Raw genomic sequence first — 19,432 nt, forward strand, 5'->3', positions numbered from 1 at the left:
CGAACTGAAATTATGTGTCCACATTGGCCCTCTTCAAGCTTTATTTGGGGTGTTTGGAAGGCTTGGGCCCGTTGCGGGTTGGCTGGACCGATTTCGGCATGCCTTGGATAGAACAAGTTTTGCGCAGCTCTCTTGCCACCGGGTGGTTGAAAGCGTAACAAGAAAACGAGAGTGAATTGGCGTATGGAATCAAGGTCAATCTGCGGCTTATTTCACATATTCCTTAATGGCATATTTGGTTGAGCAATGGGACCGTAGTGAGGGGGGGGGTCCACGCCTAGACAGGAACTCTCAGGACTGGTGAAGTCTAGCCGGTCCCCGGCTAGTCGGCACCTCGTAGAGAGAGAATCTCGACACCCCAGAAACTGATTCGACCCTACGCCGCCATTGCTCCATAAAGCGAAGGACGCAGAAAATTGTCGCCATCACTGATTTTGCAGCGCTCATTGTATTCTATATGGATTGCTTTTTCTCTTGATCGTTTCTCCGTTGTATTGTACACAATAGAGAAAACAATGACATTTACGGATCGAATTTGTCGAGTCTCCTGGGGCTGGTTCTCAATATTGATGAGCACTGGCAGCATCGGTACCCTGCTTTACAACACCCTTTATCAATTCCCTAGTACCCTCATCACTGGAAAAGTATTTTTTTCTTCTGGACATCGTTACCTACTCCGCAATATGGACCACTCTTCTAATACGCTTCTCTCACCACTGACACGCCTTCAAAGAAACTTTCAACGACCCAGAAGAAGCATATCTCATTCCAACTGCGGCCTTGGGACTCGCAACTATTCTTTCCGGCATTGAGTTCTACGGGTTACTGCCTGTGGCGATTGGCGACGATGCGTGCAATTGGTCTTTTTTGGGTGTATGTGGCTACAGAAATCCTCCTCGCCGTTGGCCTCAACTGACACTTATACCATACACGCTTGCCCACCGGTCAGCCATTCTGGCTCGTCCGACTACTACCATCCTTCCCGGCTATGCTTGCTGGAACTACTGCTTTACTATTGGCCGGTGGACAATCAGCAGACTTTTGCATTCCGATGATCATCGTGAGGATAGCTCTGCAGGGCTTCGGCTTCATGATTTCCCTTTTCATCTTAGCCGAATACTTTCATGGACTGCGTTGTGATGGTCTTCCGCCTATGCGTCGCCGGCCCCATATGTTCATTGCTGTTGGTCCACCCGCCATCACTGCCGTCGCACTCATGGGGATGCTAGAAATCCCCGTGGGAAAGCTCCTCCATTTTACATTCCGTTAGCCTCACATGTCACCACTGCAGATGTTCTGCTCATCTTGACCGTGTTTCTCTCAATATTCTTGTGGATCCTTTCTTTCTCCCTCCGGATGCTGGGATGGTTTAGTATCTTTGCCGCCCATGAAGAACGGAAATTCGACATCACTTGGTGGGCGACTGTCTTTCCTAAAGCCGGATTAGCATTGGCGACAATCAAGATTGGAGATCCCTTGACTTCAGAGCCGATTAAATGAGTAGATAGTGCCGCCACAATGATTCAAGTTGGTTTGTGGCTAGGATGCGCCAGTTTTCATGTCTGGGCATACTTTGCTTACCGCACACTTTGGCCCGGGATGGATGAGGGATTTGGGTCAGATGATCATATGGGCCGGGGGCTAGATTTAGAGGGCGAGGTACAACCTTATAAGACCCCTTCATATTGAGCGGCACGCTTATAGTATAGTTCTTGGCCGCATTGTGACAAAGGTTTTCGGGAAGGACCCAGCCCATTCACTTGCTCGCAGAGAAGCGGAAGTGGATTTGTCGGCTGTTAGCTAGCTGTTAGCTAGCGTAGCAGCATTCTTTAATAGCGGCATCGGTTTAGTTCAAGTTGATATAAAACCACTGAAAAATACGAGTTAGTCAAACATTCCTGTTCAGGTCTAATAGTTCTACATTCCACGTCATTTCATTGGTAGTTTGCTTTTCGACTTGCAGATGAAAGCGGCACAAAGACAGGCAACTTGAAGCAGCCAGTAGTTTGGGTAAGCTCCAGCCGTATGCAAGTGGCTTCACCATTCACCATTTTGAAAGTCTCTTTTCCAAGGCGACTAAGCTTATCTGTGAGTGGGTGTAAAGGACTGGTTAGCAGGCGGTATTTTTATTCCCATCCTCAGCTGATGTAATATTTCAATGAACAGTCACCTGCTGGCTGGTCTATCAACGAGAAATGCTATCCAATACCATGAAAAGTTGCGTCAAATCTATGAAAATTTGAAAGGTTGGTTTTGGATTATTGGTGGAAAGACCTTGTGTGGAAGCAAAAGCTACTTAATTCACATGTGGACCTAGCGATTTCTCTATTTTGTTTACAGTCTAATGTCGATACCACAGCCGCATTTCTAACTACTACGACTTACTCATGTGCAGTGCTCGCGCTAAAGTAACACTATATGGCATCACAAACTACCACTATCAAAATACTGCCAGGAATGATGGTGGACCCCAGGCGGAAGCTGGGTTGGCCGTGAATCCGGGTACGAAAATCGGGCTAACCCCGCCCGCCTTCACTTGCGGTCGCGCGCCAGAACCCGTCGAATGCACTACAAACATTATCGAAGCTCAAGTGAATCTCGTTGACAAAGTACGGTATGGAATTAGTAATGTTCCATATGCAGTGTCTTTTCCCACAGTCAGCTCTCGAGGGTTGCACTGCATGCCCGCGGATTGCAGACATTTGTCAGCAACGCACTTTTTTCTTGTCTGGACTAGTCTTACTTGACTCTTAGAAAAAGACTCTCGTGGATTGCAGCTCAACGATCTGCATACTTTCGACAATCCCTTAGTCAAGCCTGTTTTCTTGCAACAGCTGGATGCCGTGCAGTTCTGCTATTCTATCAGGATTTACCACCGGGATGTGAAGCCCGAGAACGTCGGCACATCTGGCCAATCAAAAAGCAAGAACCTATCTTGCGTCACTGTCTCTTCTTCGAACCCTTGAGGTCCGGTCTGTCCGATCGTCAATCGCCCTTTCAGCGAAATCACGCTGTCCAAAACGATCAAATGCGACGTCATCTGATGCTCAGAGGAAGGGCCTACCTATGTTCGCATCTGAGACACGTCCCAAGCCTACCGAAAGAGCTTGTGTTGCATAGTTTCAAGACATTCGGCCGAACCATAGATCGTACGACAATCTCTTGAACTCTTTCATCTCAATATAACTACATGGACAATGGCGAAGCCGGAACTACATCAACAAGATCTACTACAAACTGGCCGCTACTAGATGAGGCTTTATCCCAGTGGCAGCGACGACATACAAAGAAATGTTTTCCTACACTGGGCCCCTGCTTCGTCTGACAGCTGTAGGATACTGGAAGATGATACCAGTGTACAAAGATCAGACTATGCCTGCATTCAGCGAGAACTGGTTAAGCGGCTTCAATTGTTGTCACTCAATAAGATGGCATACCCTTCATGGTTCAATCTGCCACGGTCTCGACCTCCATACGTTATGAGACAAAAGCGATCTAAACCATCTGCTATGAATTTGCGTCGGTGAACATCTATAATATGGACGAGGTTGGTCTTTGCTAGAGTCATATGCCTAATGGTGAGCTTCAATCCGAGACAGCCAGAACAGAGACACGACAAGTATCATTATCGTCGTCGCTTCGAATGCGACTGGTTCGGATCGATTACCTATACGGATCATTGAAATCCTTACGCACGGAAAGGCATAGATATGGCTTCTATAGGATTTAAGTGCCGCTATACCAAGAAGGCTTGGGTGCGACACGATACTATGGAACAAAAATTTGGTGAGGCTCACCAAAGCGCCACCAAATTGCGCACCCGCTTTTTGGTCAGTATACCACTAGTGGTCAGGTCATGCGGCAAGCAACATTGGAGAATCAGTTTATGCGAAGTTTGCTTCTTTGTCTCTTCTCTACGTATGGGTTAGCCTATTTGCTGGTTTTTGTGTGTATCGTATTTTTGAGCTAATCAGGAGTGGCATCGGTTCATCGGCTATGACGAACCGCAATCGGATTCAACAACGAGTAGGGAGAGACCAAGACATCACTCCCACTCAAACGGAGAAAGAGCATGTGGTGGAAGTAGGTTTTTAATCTTCAAAAGATAGGTCATGACATGAAAATGAGGTTAAGCCAGCAATGATATCATGCCCAAGAATTTTGACAAGGAAAACAGAACAGTGAGTGATCCGCTTATTTCTTGTATTTGTGATACATATCAATGACCTTATGGACCTCTTTCTTAGACACAAGAAATACACCGCTCTTGTCGTGGATGTGCTCGAGAATAAACCCCATCAAGGGCTCCATGCGCGAGTTCACAGCAAGACCGCCAGCGTTCTCGAAAACCATAGCCATGGGCGCACACTCGTATAGGATAAGCGAAGATACCACTGTATAGTAAAGTTCGGTAAGCATCCGACACCATGGACCCAATGTAACGGGCGTTATAAGGCTGGCCACTCTTAGGGTACTTAATGGAGCGTAAGTATTGAGTGCACCACTCATCCCAGTATATAGAGTTACCCTCGTTAACGGAATGGATTGCACGGGAGTTAGGGATACGCATGTTTGGGTGAGTGAGGATAAACTCGCCTAGTGAGTTTTCTAAAGTGAAGCCGTTAACACCACCGCCGCGTACGGTGATAATAAGCTATGCGGAGGCACTATATGTGGTGAAACTAGAGGCGATAAGGCTAGTACTAGGATGTAAAAGAGCGTCGGGCCGACTTCCTTACCGGCGCCTAAGAGCTCCTTAGGGAGCTGGAAGATACCGAAAATGGTGCCTACTGAGACACTAGCGTCTAGGTTAGACGAACCGTTAATGGAGTCACATACGACGGCGTAACTAGCATTAGGGTACTCGCCGAACTTGATAAGATTCTCTTCCTCTTCTGAAATAAGGATCCGACACTTCCCAGAGCCGCGCATAGCGGATATGAAGATGTCATTGCTGATAACGTCAAGCTTCTTCTAATCGTCACCAGTTATGTTGGAGGAACCGACCAGACCGGTTAGATTAATTAACGGGGCACGGCGGATGTAGTAGGCGATCGACTTAAACGAAAATTGGAGTGCGTGGCACAGCAGGGTGAAGTCGCCCGGGGCTTCAGGGTATTTGGTTTGTTCTTTAGGCAGGAATCGGGAGAGAGTGACAATATTGGTGTTAATGTTCTCCTGGCCAACAGGGAGGCCGTTCTCGGGATTCACCATACAGATGATCTTTTTGTGAGGAACTGAAGGTGTAAAAGAGTATAGGGAGATCCGGTTGGGATGAGGGTAGTCATTCTTCCTCGCGTCACCTTTACCACTCTGATTTTCCCCTTGTGGGCCGAATTCATGTTCGTGGTCACCGAGACGATGGCGTTCTTATATGTGTAGTCCTAGAGAATAGACATACTGGATTGCCCTTCCGACGATCAGCGACGAAGTCTCTCTGCCCTCACGACCATCAATGAAGAAAGACATCAATGCGAGCGCCTGCATGAGAATTATTTTGTCGGTTACAAGAGCGATTTCAATAGATATCCTCATTGCAGTCAGGAGACGTCGTCCAAAATTTATAAACGCTAGCGGTTGGTCGCTGTCGGACAGGACGAGATGCGACCTCGCGACAAAATCCATCGAAGCTGCTAGACACATGCCCTGTTGCAGGAGGACCCGAGCAGGGCTGAGTGGGGGAAAAGCTGGTAGGCGGCTTGGTTGATGATCGGAAAAATGGGATGGATCTTCTCGAAATAGGCGGCGCAAAGTGCTTCGCGATGCACAGCAGGAGAAAGAATTGTGAGGCACTCTTCCTCTAGAATAGGCAAGAACACGCGTTTCGACTTGTGGTAGCTGCGTCACGAACGTGGAAGCAACGTTGAAATCCTGAGCGCGGATGGACCCTATCTGATGCTATGGTTTGAGACCGCAGCGACAGGTGACCCTTTACGACCAAACTACTGTCTTCTTGTGCTCTTGACTGTGTGAGGTCATCAATAAACTCTCCTTTTCAGCGATCGGTGTAGAATTTGGTTACCGCCAAGAATTGCTTCCTAACCAAATTTGGCAATACTCCGACGGTAAGGAACGGCGGCTGAGCCCAGTAAGTAGGTTGCCGCGCGGTGGGGCATATGTCGAATTTTAATGCGGAGTAGTCACGAAGCTTATTTACGTGGTATCATCGTTCCTGCATCTGAAAGCTTCCTCAGGGAATCGGCGGGGTGCGCTAGTTCGTGCCGTCCGCATGTACTCAACAAATCAAGTCCCCAGGCAGTCACCGATCCGATAATTGCTGCAAATGACACAGCCTCCAACGTCGGTAAGCAGCCTTATCGCACCCATCTCGCTAGCTGCCAAGCTAGATGGTGGATCGCAGCGGGTCTACCCGCCCATGCGTACGCCCCGCTGCTCGCATCGACAGAAATCCAGGATTGTGATTTCCCCGCTGGGGCCAGCGGGGCGGCGGCAGACATCGAATTGGGAAACTTAACCGTCGAGGTTCAGATCTTGAGAATCAAGAGAAAGACCGCTGTGGTGGAGCGGAGATACCCCTTTGGTGGAGCGGAGGTTCCAAAGGAAGTAATCTGCGTGAACCTTCGTCGTCGTGGTGCTTTACCATTTCCGACCAGGGTTACTCTCAAGTGGATTCCACCCGCGAATCACAAAGGCAGAGCCTTCCTCCAAATCATTCAATTTCCATTAAAAAAGGGTCCGCCTTCATGGCCAGACATTTGGTCACCAAAAAATGAATCTTGGCTGGTCCCGGCAATCTCCCCAATATGGGGTCCCCGCACCCCACGGGGTGGAGATGGAGCGTTCAACAGAGCATAGCTCCCATATCAACCACTATTTAAAGCCATTTAGACCCTCATCAGCTGCATTTCCTCCATCATCCCCTGCCAAACCTACTCAGTGCCTTTCTAGTCTCTTCCTTTCCATCAAATCAGTATCTTTTTGTGAAACTTCCACCATGCCTGGAGGCGGAGTTGTGCTTACGGCACCCACCAATGTCAATCGTATTGAGGCTCCTGTGTCATTCAAGGCGTATTTGATGTGCGCCTTTGCGGCCTTGGGGGCATCTTTTTCGGTTATGACTCTGGTTACATCAACGGTGTGATGGGCATGAAGTACTTTATCCACCGATTTACTGGCCTGCCTTATCCATCCGCAGACGCTTCGGCCGAAGAATTGGCCTACTTCGTCATTCCTGCCTGGAGATAGTCCCTGATCGTTTCTATTCTGTCGGCAGGAACGTTCATTGGCGCTTTGGTGGCAGGAGATATTGCTAACTTCTTTGGACGTCGAACCGCGATCATTGCAGGTTGTTTTATCTTCTCGGTCGGTGTCGTCCTCCAAGTGGCAAGTACCACGTATGATCTCCTGATAGCTGGCCGTTTGATAGCTGGTCTGGGCGTTGGCTTCGTCTCAGCCGTCATCATCCTCTACATGTCGGAGATCGCGCCCAGGAAGGTTAGAGGTGCAATGGTGTCTGGATACCAGTTTTGCATCACGGTTGGTATCCTGTTGGCGAGTTGAGTTGTCTATGGCACCCAAAACTTTACCAACTCCAGCTCCTACCGCATCCCAATTGCTATCCATTGGATCTGGGCACTCATTCTTGGTACGTGATTACTCGCCCTTTTCCCTTGGCCTTGTGGATTCCTCAGGGAACTGAGCTAACTTGTGGAAATACAACACAGACGACAGCTCTCGGGCTTGCATTTCTCCTAGAGTCACCCCGATATTTTGTTAAGCGTGGAAAGCTGCGATATGCCGTGTCAACATTCATAAACATAAAGTTCTACCAGTCAAAATACATTCAGGCTATTCCTCCAAGATATGGCAGGAAAGAAACTCTGCGGTCTCATTCAACTTGTTCTCAGCGATGATAATTGCCTATTTCGGTGATGAATATTCGACACCCAACATCGTATGGATAAATTGGTATGCAGAGACTTATCGACCAGCCTAGATTTGATATCATGTTGTTGGGATGTTTTGTTTTCCTGCTTCTGTTAGCATCAATTTCTGTCTATACTATTGTCAAAGTATTATTTTGCAGAAAAGGAAAAATAAAAAAAAAATAAAAAAACCATCGTATTCCTTAATCCTAATCCTGCATATAACGTTGGTTCCCGAAGCTTGCAGTCCAAACGACTATTTCAGTGCTCTCGCGAACCTGATCATCATCGAAGCCGTGCCCTTCGACTTTTCCGGAATCGTCGTTCCTTACGACCAAATAAAGAGCTTCTGGAGATACTCGTTATATTACCTGAATCCTTTCACATATCTCATGCAATGTTTATTAGAGCCTGTAGTATGGGATCTAGAGATACAGTACGATGCCGAGAGTCTGAACTCACCACTTTCCTGATACCGCCCAACATGATTTGTGGCAGCTACATGGCTAACTTTTTATCAAAGAACAGCGGCTACATTTCTCGTTGACACTGAGGCCAAATGGTTTTGTGCCTGCTGCCAGCACTGTATTCAATTAGAACACATTATCTCAAGACAATTAACATCACGAATTCAATTGATGGCTGGAGAGGGGTATGCAACTTGCTTATAGGCCCGTACAGCCATATCTCACACGAACTCACATCTTCAATAGGTCGGAATAGTTGCTTTGTTTTGTATCAGCAGTTATGCTCTGGTATTTCTGATGATGAGTATCCGCAGTAAGGTAACGAGAAGGGGAGAATAATTACGCGGTCGAAGGTCCAAATCACAAATGCAGTCACGCAGTCAAAGCGGAGTAGTGGGCAGATATCAGAAGACGCAATACATAACTAGAGACGATAGATAGGTGGAGGTTTGCGTGTTTGTAATAAATCTATACCGTTTCCAAGGTATCCAAAGAAAATTTAGTACCAAATTGACTCACCGTAAGACCTAGAACGCAACTTAGGATTGGAAACTTCTATTTCAAGATTCTCACATCAGGTTTATTCGAGCCGACTGGTACCCTTCTTCAGACTCCAAGTAGTTAGCAGACCGTAGTGGGGGGGGGTTCCTAAATAGGAAGCAGATCCGTCCAAGCCCCAGCCGACATTGCCACCAAGCGTTATTATGGAGCTGCTCCATAGTGAAACACTTGAGCAAGCATTGTTGTGAAGGACGAAGGTCAAAGATGTAATCGAAGGCGGGGCCATTGCTGGATTAGGCAAATTCCCGCCCCTAATCAGTTGCTATGGGAGTTGGCTATGGGATTGTTGCTCTGTTAGTACTAGATTTTCAATAGGTACCAAATCTGGCGCTCCGCCAATTTCCCCACAAAGCTGGGGGTATAAGACGCTGGTAGATGTACTTTTTTGAAACCCCGATTATCACAGGCGTCTACTTTGGCAGGTTGTGCGATTTCTGCTTCACATAACGACATTGCAACGTGGTTTGAGTCGCATCATGAACAGACTTGTCTCACCAAAATGCCTTCGGTGCCCAACCTTTCAGGCGGGCAAATGTTCGGGAACCACTAAGCGGCGATTGAAGACCGAAGCGACACCGCTCACTCGCACAGATAAGCAAGAGGGCGATATTTCCTCTGTGTTTTCTACCTTCTCCGGCAGAAAGAGCGCGCCGCTGCCAGACCGGTTTCGAGATCTGAAACGACACTTAACCGTTGGCTTTGAAGAAGAGATTCAAAAGTCATGGGATGAGCTTGTTGAGGTCCTAAAAGTCCGGACTGAGGAGGTTGCTACCAAGCGAGAGTCGGTATGTTCCAGGTTATCTTACGAGCCGACGATCCCAGATCTAATGTAGCCAGATTATCCCTCAACTGAACTTTGCGGATATTCAAGCCGGAAATGTATCGGCCGCTAACAAGGAAGCAATTCGACAAACTGGTGTTGCTGTCATTAGAGGAGTCGTGCCAAAGGAGAACGCTGAGGCGCTTCTCGCTGATGTTCGACAATATTTTAAGGAACACCCTTTCAAAGGCTTTCCAGCCAATGCAGACGAGAAGGTACGTTATATACGGAGACGCTTCTCTGAACTATGGTTGACTTGGATCTAGGTCATTTACGAATCATACTGGAGTCCCTCTCAGGTGAAAGCCCGGTCGCATCCCAACATGCTTGCCACACAATCTTGGATGAACCAATTGTATTCTGCTGCCCCAGATCAAAAGAGTGAGCAACCGCTTCAAGATATCTTTACTAAAGTCTACCAACCATTATAGAGAGGAGCTAACATGGTGTAGTTGATCTTTCGGTTCCATTGACCTATTGTGACCGTGTCCAAATCCGCCCACCTGGAGATAGACATTTTGGACTTCCTCCTCACGTTGATGGCGGAGGAGTTGAGCGATGGGAGGATCAAGCTTACAACCACGTCTACCGCAAAATCTTCCAAGGAAAGGTTAGATACGAGATCTATCTGTGAATTGGAAAATGGTCAACTAATACATTAACCAGTGGAAAGAATACGACCCATGGGATTTGACGGGCCGTCTAGATGCCAATATGAACATGTATGAAGCCCCAGGAGGGTGCTCTGTTTTCCGAGCATTCCAAAGCTGGCTCGGACTTTCACGTCATGGGCCTCAGGAAGGTAAGTAGAGGACATATAAAATATTAATACTGAAAACCCCGAATACTTACGTTGAATAAGGTACTCTCGTTGTTCACCCCATCCTGCAGCCAACTACTGCCTATTGGATGCTTCGGCCTTTCTTCAAGCCTACTCGCAAAGATTCACTTGATGGGTGGAAGTTCTCTCTTGATGATGAAGAGGGAGACCTTTACCTTCACGGTGCTAACCCTGGAACGGCCCAAGAACATACACCTGATCACCATCCTCACCTGAGACTCCAGGAAACCATGATTCCATATCCTACTGTTGAGCCAGGAGACACCGGTAAAAACCAATATCTAATTTAGCAATGAATCAAGGCTAACCTTTCTCAGTGTTTTGGAGCGCTGATACCATCCATGGCACCGAGACTGTCAACACTGGAAATAACGATGCGTGTGTATTCTACATTCCATCCGTTCCTTTGACCCTGAACAATGCGGTAAGTCGGTTATTCCCTTCATATATGAATCTCGTACTGACTACTTATAGCAATACGTCGCCCAACAACGTGATGCCTTCCTAAAGGGTGTTCCCCCACCCGACTTCCCGGGAGGCCTGGGTGAGACCGGGTTCTTTGACAGAGCCAATGTTAAGGATGTCCAATCCGAGGCCGGAAAGGTGGCCATGGGCCTCAATCCTGTCGATTTGAAAGGCAAGAATGACGGTCTCGAGAAGGAGATCAACAAGATTTTGGGATACTGAAAACGTCTACATTCGAGGTTTCATTCCTGTTCAATATCAATGTCTTATTTCACTAGTTAATCAATTGATCGCATTTGATAAACTCCTCAAGGTACAAAATGCAAAAGTGACTGGCAGTCCTGGTACGTTGTAATGGCGCGACCCCAAACTTGTGCTCGTTAATCCCTGCCAGTGTAGTATTAAGTAATATGATGGCCCTTTTCATAGTTATCATTCCAAGAAATTTCACTCCACTTATCGCATCCCACACGTCCCCGGAGGGAAAGAAGTTTGGTCCCCAATACGGCCCCACGGTGCTTGATGAAGAACTAATCATACCCCGGAAATCTGAATGAAAGATTTACCTATTGTCCCATCCTTCAGCTGCAATTTTCAGACGATAAGGTACTTCTCTAGTCTCATTCTGTATATGACCGCGCAAAGCGCCGAATGTGTAATAATCTGCAAAGCGGCATTTCCGATACAGCTGTGTTGCGGGTTCTCTTACATTTCCACAATCAGTCATAATCGGGTGGTCATTCTAACATGTCATGAAAAGACTTAGTTTGAAAATCATGGTGAACTGTTTCGTTGCTCAGATCAAGCTTATCGCATTACCAGTAGATTCCAAAACGTAGCCTCGTACAAGGAATCAAGGAATCATTTATAGTTCAAGAAGTGACTAATCCTCCCGGGCCTAAACCTATTGGGACCCTCAAAATATTAGCGCTTGATTGGATTCTTGGAGTAAATCTTGCGCAGTGAAAAAAGAGGTTGGTCAACTGGATCGCGTTGAAGTTATATTTGAGGGCTCTTAAAGGCACTTTATTACTGCTAGCGGTGCTGAAGTCTTGTGAGGTAATCACATTTGAGTATGTTCATAGAATTCTTCTACCGCGATTGAAGACACGCACGAAGGTTTTGTCTTTATCGGTGGTATAAAATGGAACCATCTGCACCTTGACTTCTATTACAACATCTACCATTTGTTCTTCAATCCAAAATAGGCTCGCCTGGGCCATTTCCCAACATTTTGTTTCGGTTCTTCAGATTAAGTGTAGTTACTGCAGCCAATGCACAGGCACTGAAAGGAAGTTTGGTCGTAAGCACCTGTGATACCGTCAATGTACTAAAGCAAAGTCTTAACCTTGAACCTTCCATCAATTACATCATTGCTGGAAAGCAAAATTCTGTGTCACTCTCGTCTGGTTGTGAGAGCCAGATGGTAAGTATGTTAAGACCGCAGGGCAGAAAAGTGATGCAATTATAAAAGCAACCAAAGATCCATCGTCGACATGTTGCCAACAGCCAATGGCATCTCTCGTTTTTCTCAGTCTGCCTGTTGCCTTGTCGCTGCAACCGCGTTTGATAAGATCCAACGTCAAATGCCAGCGTAGTTCTGGGTTTGTCCCATTCTGCTTTCAACTCGGGCATGGCGAGATTCTGAAAAATGACATCGAAGCTCCCCAGATCTGTCACATTTTGACTTCCGCTATGTTTTCCTTTGTGCCTGGTAACCGCACTCTCCATCGCCTCTTCCAGACCAAGAAGCTATGGGTGAGTTGTAAGAGCGGAAGACCAGAGGAAAGGCGAAACTCACGGAATGAGTCAGATTCGTACCTTGACCCTGTTATTGAGAAGGCCACCTTGCCAGTTACATGATATTTGACTGATTCCACTCAACCAATTTCCTCATCTTGCTCCCTCACTGGCGGGATTGTGGTTGACTCGTTCAACAAAGCTATATTTATGCGAGGCTATGGGGTGAAGTGGATGCATATACGTCCTCCGTCTTATAGGATAGGATAAACCATTTTTGACCACCACGCCCCACTCCTATAGGACTAGTTTTTATGAAATTACCCATGCCACGGTCTATCCTATGGTGGGAATCCCGCGGGTTTTGTCCAGGTCTATGCCTTACACATGACCTACACGTTGTCCCGTTTATCTAGGATAATTAGGTATAAATACCCCGCGGGTGGTGCGGCCCCCTATTGGTCCATAATATATATATACTATAGTTTATGTTATCACTTATATCTAATCTAACTATATAAGGCCCATGCCTTAATAATTTCAAAAAGTTTCTAGCGATTTTATGCAAAAATGGGTTAAAATGGGTTATAAATGGGTTTTTAAATTAAAATTTATAACCCATTAGGTTAGGTTTGGGTTCAAGCTCATAACCCATAACCCGCGTGCGGGTTAGGTTCGGGTTGAAGTTTATAACCCATTTACGGGCTATGGCGCAGACTACATCTACTCACCCTTACTTACCCCTTTACTTAGTGAGTAGGTGAAACGTTTTTAGGTGTAAGCCTAGGGGGTGCTAGGTATTAGGATATGCACGTGACTTGATACTCTCGTAGTTCCTAGGAGTCTAGGAGCCATCTTAGACCTACAGACCTTAAAAAAGGTGGTTACTAGGCTGAAAAAGCATGCGTTAGATTCGGCTTTGAAGCAATTAAAAATAATTCCATACTGGGATATTTGGCTACTTACTGCGTGCTGCACCTTGATCTGTATATATATAGGCTAATGTCTGCTCACTAAATAAATTTGCTGTATCTGCTGAATGTCTTAGGCTGCTGTATCACATCCATCCATCCGTGTTTATATTATTCTTGAGCTAGGACATCTCTAGCTGGGAAATAATGCCTGAAATGCCTGCGCTCTTTTGTACCTCTGGGCATAACCCCCCTGGTCTATAGCATACTGATCACGAGCGCCGTGTGCCCGCTCAACCAGCGAGCCGACCGCATCGCAAATGCCGCGCCCAGTTGCGGGCGAGAGATCGACAAAGTGACAGTCCCGCTGGGTTGCAGCAAACGCCTCGGCTTCTGCGTGGGACACGGCGGCTTCTTTACCTTGACCTTGACCTTCACCTTCACGCATGGCGGCGATCATTGTCGCAAGGAAGGGGCGGACCCCGGCTTTTTCGCAGCGGCTACGCATCCCCTGGCAGGCGGCGACTGTTTCGTCCCACGATTCCCTCGACGAAGTATCGCACGTGAAGACGAGGCAGACATGCTGCATGAGGGTGAGTAATGCTATGCGAGACCCTGCGTCGCTAGGCGGCGGGATGAAGTAGACAGTATAGAGATACCCGTCGCAAAGGTAATCTGTGTCGAAGTCATGTGTAGGGTTGAACTCCCAGCAATCCTTCTCTCGCTGGAGTAGCTATAATAAACCGCGCGCGCGGGGTGGGGTGAGCTGGGGGCCGGCTAGGGTAAGGGTTCTCGCAGCAATATTATATTGCGCTGGGTGGGTACGTACCCTGTAAAGGTCCGAGTAGCCGACGGCACCTTTGGCGTTCACGACGATAATAGTCATGGACTGTTGATCGGAACCGGGCTTGTGGGGTAGTTTGGTGGGTGACCGGCTCACGTCACTCATATGGATGGCGTGAGGGGGGTGGGTCAATAGGTTCGCTCTCTGTTGTCATAGCCAGCGCTGAGGATGGCGCGGGCTCGTTGCCATGACTGTCACGACCACGAAGCTTGCCAAACCTGAGCCTGGCGCACGATAGCATGGATGACAGTGGGTGAGGTGGGCAAGGTAGGTGAGTGGAGACGAGCAATTCTCGGAATATACCTGGAACCGAGGCACGGCTGAGCTTGGCGGTGATTTATGTGGAGATAGCTGAGAAAAGATGTCAGAATTGACTGACGGAGATGCTCCGTGATAGTTAATGGTTGAAGAAGTCGGACAACGCCTTGGAGGTATAGGGGGCAGGGGGCTACTTTATCTCACCGCCCGGAAGCCTAGAGTATGGACCTCGGGGATAGTAAGGAGCTAGTTACGAAGGTGTGGACCAACCTTGGTAGGGGACTATCGTAATACTAGGAATAGCATGCTCCTTGACTCTTCTCAATCACTACAGTCGCAGCAGCGTAGTGTAGTCAAGTTATATTATTGTTACATTCGCTTAGGGCATTAGGAGGGCCAGATAGCAGACTAGCGCTGTTCCTAGCGCTAACTCCTGGGAGACACTATTAACCGAATTTCCAGAGCCGGTAGACAATCGAAATTCGGCAGTGGATAGAGAGACTCCCTGTCTGAATCTATAAGGGCATTTTGGTCATAGATAAGCACGCTTAAATAGTCCTTCTAGGCTTGGTTTTGGTATTAGTAGAATAAACATGATCTAGGTAACATAAAGCTACTTTTAGAATTTTCATAGCCCTCTTATAGCCCTTATAAATCCTTCTTAAAGTTAGTGCATCATGGCGTTATTGGCGGGATATGGAGTGGCAGAACTAGACCGCCCTCTAAGGCGCTAACCGAAAAGCGTAGAAATGATTATATTTAGGTTACGCTAAGCCAGAAGAGGGAATTTTAATTACATGGCTTTACCTCTACTATCTAAGCCATAAGGTCTTCAAAACTTTTAGTGGATAAAGAGTGAAGCCTAGACGCTATATCTTATAAAAATCATCATAATTAATGGTGATATAGGAGTGCTACTTAACGTTTAAAATTTGAAAAGTAATAGTTAGTAGGTAGTGGTTAGTAAGTAATAGTCAGTAAGTAATAGTTGGTTAAATCTTATAGGTTAGACTATTACTAGAAAGGAAATATTTCTAGGATCCTAGATATAATCTTAAATCCTATAACTATTATAAAATATGCCTTAAATTAGCCTTATACCTATCGGGGGGCCGCTACTAATGAATTTTATAGTTACTAATAAATATAGAATCCTCTTATCTTAGGCGCTTTTTACCTTAGAATCTTATTAATATCTAGGACTAGGTTACCTCTCCTTTTTATAGTAGAAGATCTAGCTTACTACCTTATAAAGGTTCTAGAGGTTCTAGAGATAGAGAAGAAGATAAAGCTAGAGGTTAATATAGATATAGATCTAGATCTAGATCTAGATCTAGAAGACCTATATTAAGGTTAGGTTATTAACTAGGTAAGGTTTAAGATATTATATATAATTTAACTATAGAATAGATAGAGACTAATCCTTAAGGAATTAACTAATTCCTTAAGTATGCTAGATATATATATAATAGGGTAGAACCCTGATTAAGCGAGTCATATAGGTACTTTTTAGGGGTAGATTAGGCATAATTAGGTAGTATCTTAGCCTATCCTAATATTATGCCCTATCACGAGGTTACGCTATAATAATTATCTCCCGCCTTCTTTAATAGAGTTAACCTTGACGACTTAGTAGAATAGTATAGAATTACTAAATAGGGTAATAATTAAGGCTAGGTTAAATTATAAATAATAAGTAGATATAGTGAGGTAACAGGACTACCTATTACCGCCTGGTAGAATCCGGCTAGATTCTACTAAGCCACACCGCCTCTGGCCGGACCCTTAAGAGGAGAATCATTAGGATTCTCTTTAGAAAACATGTAATCCTACTTGAATCATATCTAGTAGTATGTCTAAAAATCATATAACTATTCTATAGTATATGAACTAGAAGAAAATACTCTTCTAGTAAACTAGATCTAACCTAGAAATTCGACCTAGAGTTATTATGCGTCTATGTGGATCTAACTAGCCTTTACTAAGAATGTATATAATAAAATAAATAACTCTAGAGGACTATATCCTTAGAAAGTGTTTAGAATACTCCTAAGTTACTAATAATCCCACGCTCGCCTTTAAAACCTCCTAAGGAATAATGCTCGATTAAATAGATACCTCTAGTGTGGGCCCTATGACTTTATAAGAACCTTAACGCCCATGACTAGCCTAGGTATTATTTAGTGAGAACCACTACCGCACTAGAGAATAACTACCCAAGAATATATAGAATACTCTAGGCACGTTAAATATAGCTATAGTAGCCTCTATTTATAAAATATGGTATATATTAGACGACCCTATAATACTAGCACTAGTTATGGAAAACCTGATCCGCCTTATACTACGCGATCATGACTATATATAGAGAGTTAATAAAGGGCCTAACTATAGCTAGAGAGAGCTAAATAAACTACTTATAAGGGATATAACCCTAATCGCTTAGTATAAGGGTAAACTATAAGACTAAGTGGTAAGAAAGTTTCTAGAAGACTATAAACGATACTTTTATGATATAACTATGCTTATATAGTAAGTCCTAATAGAGGAGTATAAGGTTATCACGGTGAGCGGGAAGCTCATAGGAAGGGCTAGGGAGGCATAGAAGGCGTACTAAGAAAACTACCTTAAAGAGACTATCACGACCTTTAAAGGGTTTATAACGTGGGTTAATACCTAGTTTTTAGAATACCTTAGTCCTAAAAAGAGATAGGACTACTTTAATAGCCTCTAGTAGGGAAAGATAGGAGTCTAGATATATATAAGAGACCTCGCCTAAGCTATAAGAGATACTAGATTTGATATCCCTAAAGCGGTAATAATATAATACCTATAGAAGGGAGCTAATATACCTCTATAATAACGCTAGGTAGAGATAAACGTCTCCCTATATACCTTTCTTAAAGCTAAGTAATAATTAATCGAGTTTAAATAAGGTTAGATACTATTAAACTATATTAGTCGATATATAGTAGAGACTAACCCTAACGTAATAGACCTATCTACTCTCCCCTTAAAGCCTATATATAGATCTATAAATATATATAGATCTATTAAGGGTTAAGATAAGAGGACACACTATTATTTTTAGTATAACGAACCTAGTTATATTAGAAGAGACTATAAATAAGGAAGCGAGAATCTAACTATATCTACCTAGACGCGCTTAGGAAACTAGTTAGGTTAATAGAAGCCCTTATCGACTATATAAAGAAGGCTTCCTATATACTAGATCTAGAGGGGAATGATCCTCTTAATCTAGGTTATTATAGTTAATTAGGACTAGCTATTCTAATAGATCTAGCCTTAGACTAGTCCCTATAAGTCTAAGTTTCTTTAAATATCATAGGTGACTCGCTTATGTACTTTAATTATAGGGTAGATATTAATATACTAACTACTATTTAAGCCCTTATTAATAGTAGGGTATCTTACTTATTTATTACTGTTACGCGGTGCTGACTGCTTATAGTGAGTATCGCTTGTATGGTCCGTTATACGTACGTCGAGGCTCGGCCTTAAGTCTCAATCGCAACTGTACTGTTGCCTGAAGGCCTTATACGGGCTTGGGTCTATAGAGTAGACTCTTATTGGTCTGCGCTAGATAGTGCGCCTAGTCAAGCTATGCTTAGGATCTGTGTTGAGTGACTAGAGACTAAGGATACCTCTCCTAGTAGGGTGGGTTGTCTTAAATACGAAATAAGTATAAAGCTAGAGCTGTAGGTTCCAAGTAATAATGTATGATTGAACGCGAAGAACTAAATATATCTGTGGTAATGACCGTCTTTATATATCTAATCCGTCGCATCGCTTGATAAGTCTGGGACTTATTACTTGATCTGTTCTGGTCTTATCGCTTGATGAGCTACACTCATCGCCCAATGAGTTGGCACGTGATCCTTTCCTAGGATCCTTATTTTCCTAGGATCCTAAGCTCCGTAGGATCCTCTATATCGTAGGATATTTATGGTTGTTAGTAACTATAGTCTATTGTAGGGTGTTGTTGATCGTAGGATATCTTATGTCCTAGGATTCCCCCTTTTGGTTTCTAAACTGTGGCTTATCGTAGGGCATCCTTGATTATAGGGCGGAATCTATCGTAGGATCTTTCCTGTTGCCGATAACTATGGCGTATCGTAGGGTACTCCTTATCTGGCGATCTTGCTTATTATGCGATTGTCTATTTCCTAGGATGATACTGAATCGTAATGACCTTTGGTTATCACGTATCGTGTATCCTGTTGTGAAGAGGCTATGGTTCTTCGAACCATGTCTTGCACGTGACCTACACGTCGTCCCGTTTATCTAGGATGATTGGGTATAAGTGCCCCGTGGGTGGTGCGGCCCCCTATAGGTCCGTAATATCACCCCCTCCTTTCCTAGGTCTTTATCCCTAAAGACTCTCGTGTCTTATAACCGCCTACTCCCCTCTCCTAGTAAGTGTTGGTTTTTGTTTCCTTTTCTATCCTTTAGCCATGACCCTGTCGCCATGCCTTTGTCCAAGTCCTCCGTCTAGAAGAATCAACTAAGTGATCGTTTTTCCGCAGAAGGCTTAGGTTAGGGTGGTTAGGGTGGTTAGGGTGGTTAGGGTGGTTAGGGTGGTTAGGGTGGTTAGGGTGGTTAGGGTGGTTAGGGTGGT

General features: G+C 45.1%; 4 protein-coding genes across 4 annotated transcripts; 2 read left to right on the forward strand and 2 right to left on the reverse strand.

Moving 5' to 3' along the window:
• Nucleotides 1-4,176: 4,176 nt before the first annotated feature.
• On the reverse strand, nucleotides 4,177-5,214 carry N7484_002511 (uncharacterized protein; the record flags this gene model as incomplete). Its single annotated transcript, XM_057112931.1, has 4 exons — nucleotides 4,177-4,394; nucleotides 4,528-4,654; nucleotides 4,705-4,968; nucleotides 5,008-5,214. 4 exons carry the CDS (start codon nucleotides 5,212-5,214, stop codon nucleotides 4,195-4,197), a joined length of 798 nt encoding a protein of 265 aa, XP_056977668.1. The 3' UTR covers nucleotides 4,177-4,194.
• Nucleotides 5,215-6,955: 1,741 nt separating this feature from the next.
• Nucleotides 6,956-7,521, forward strand: N7484_002512 (uncharacterized protein; the record flags this gene model as incomplete). The annotated part of the gene is made up of 2 exons (XM_057112932.1): nucleotides 6,956-7,096; nucleotides 7,207-7,521. The coding sequence occupies 2 exons, from the start codon at nucleotides 6,956-6,958 to the stop codon at nucleotides 7,519-7,521; spliced, it is 456 nt and encodes a 151-aa protein (XP_056977669.1).
• Nucleotides 7,522-9,390: 1,869 nt separating this feature from the next.
• On the forward strand, nucleotides 9,391-11,262 carry N7484_002513 (DUF1479 domain-containing protein; the record flags this gene model as incomplete). Its single annotated transcript, XM_057112933.1, has 8 exons — nucleotides 9,391-9,699; nucleotides 9,752-9,949; nucleotides 10,001-10,115; nucleotides 10,187-10,344; nucleotides 10,401-10,536; nucleotides 10,597-10,842; nucleotides 10,893-10,999; nucleotides 11,050-11,262. The coding sequence occupies 8 exons, from the start codon at nucleotides 9,391-9,393 to the stop codon at nucleotides 11,260-11,262; spliced, it is 1,482 nt and encodes a 493-aa protein (XP_056977670.1).
• Nucleotides 11,263-13,884: 2,622 nt separating this feature from the next.
• On the reverse strand, nucleotides 13,885-14,640 carry N7484_002514 (uncharacterized protein; the record flags this gene model as incomplete). Its single annotated transcript, XM_057112934.1, has 2 exons — nucleotides 13,885-14,424; nucleotides 14,521-14,640. The coding sequence occupies 2 exons, from the start codon at nucleotides 14,638-14,640 to the stop codon at nucleotides 13,885-13,887; spliced, it is 660 nt and encodes a 219-aa protein (XP_056977671.1).
• Between the last annotated feature and the right edge of the window lie 4,792 nt (nucleotides 14,641-19,432).

This window comes from Penicillium longicatenatum (genome assembly GCF_028827895.1).
Source record: "Penicillium longicatenatum strain IBT 33135 chromosome Unknown contig_1_segment0_segment0, whole genome shotgun sequence".
NCBI lineage: Eukaryota > Fungi > Ascomycota > Eurotiomycetes > Eurotiales > Aspergillaceae > Penicillium > Penicillium longicatenatum.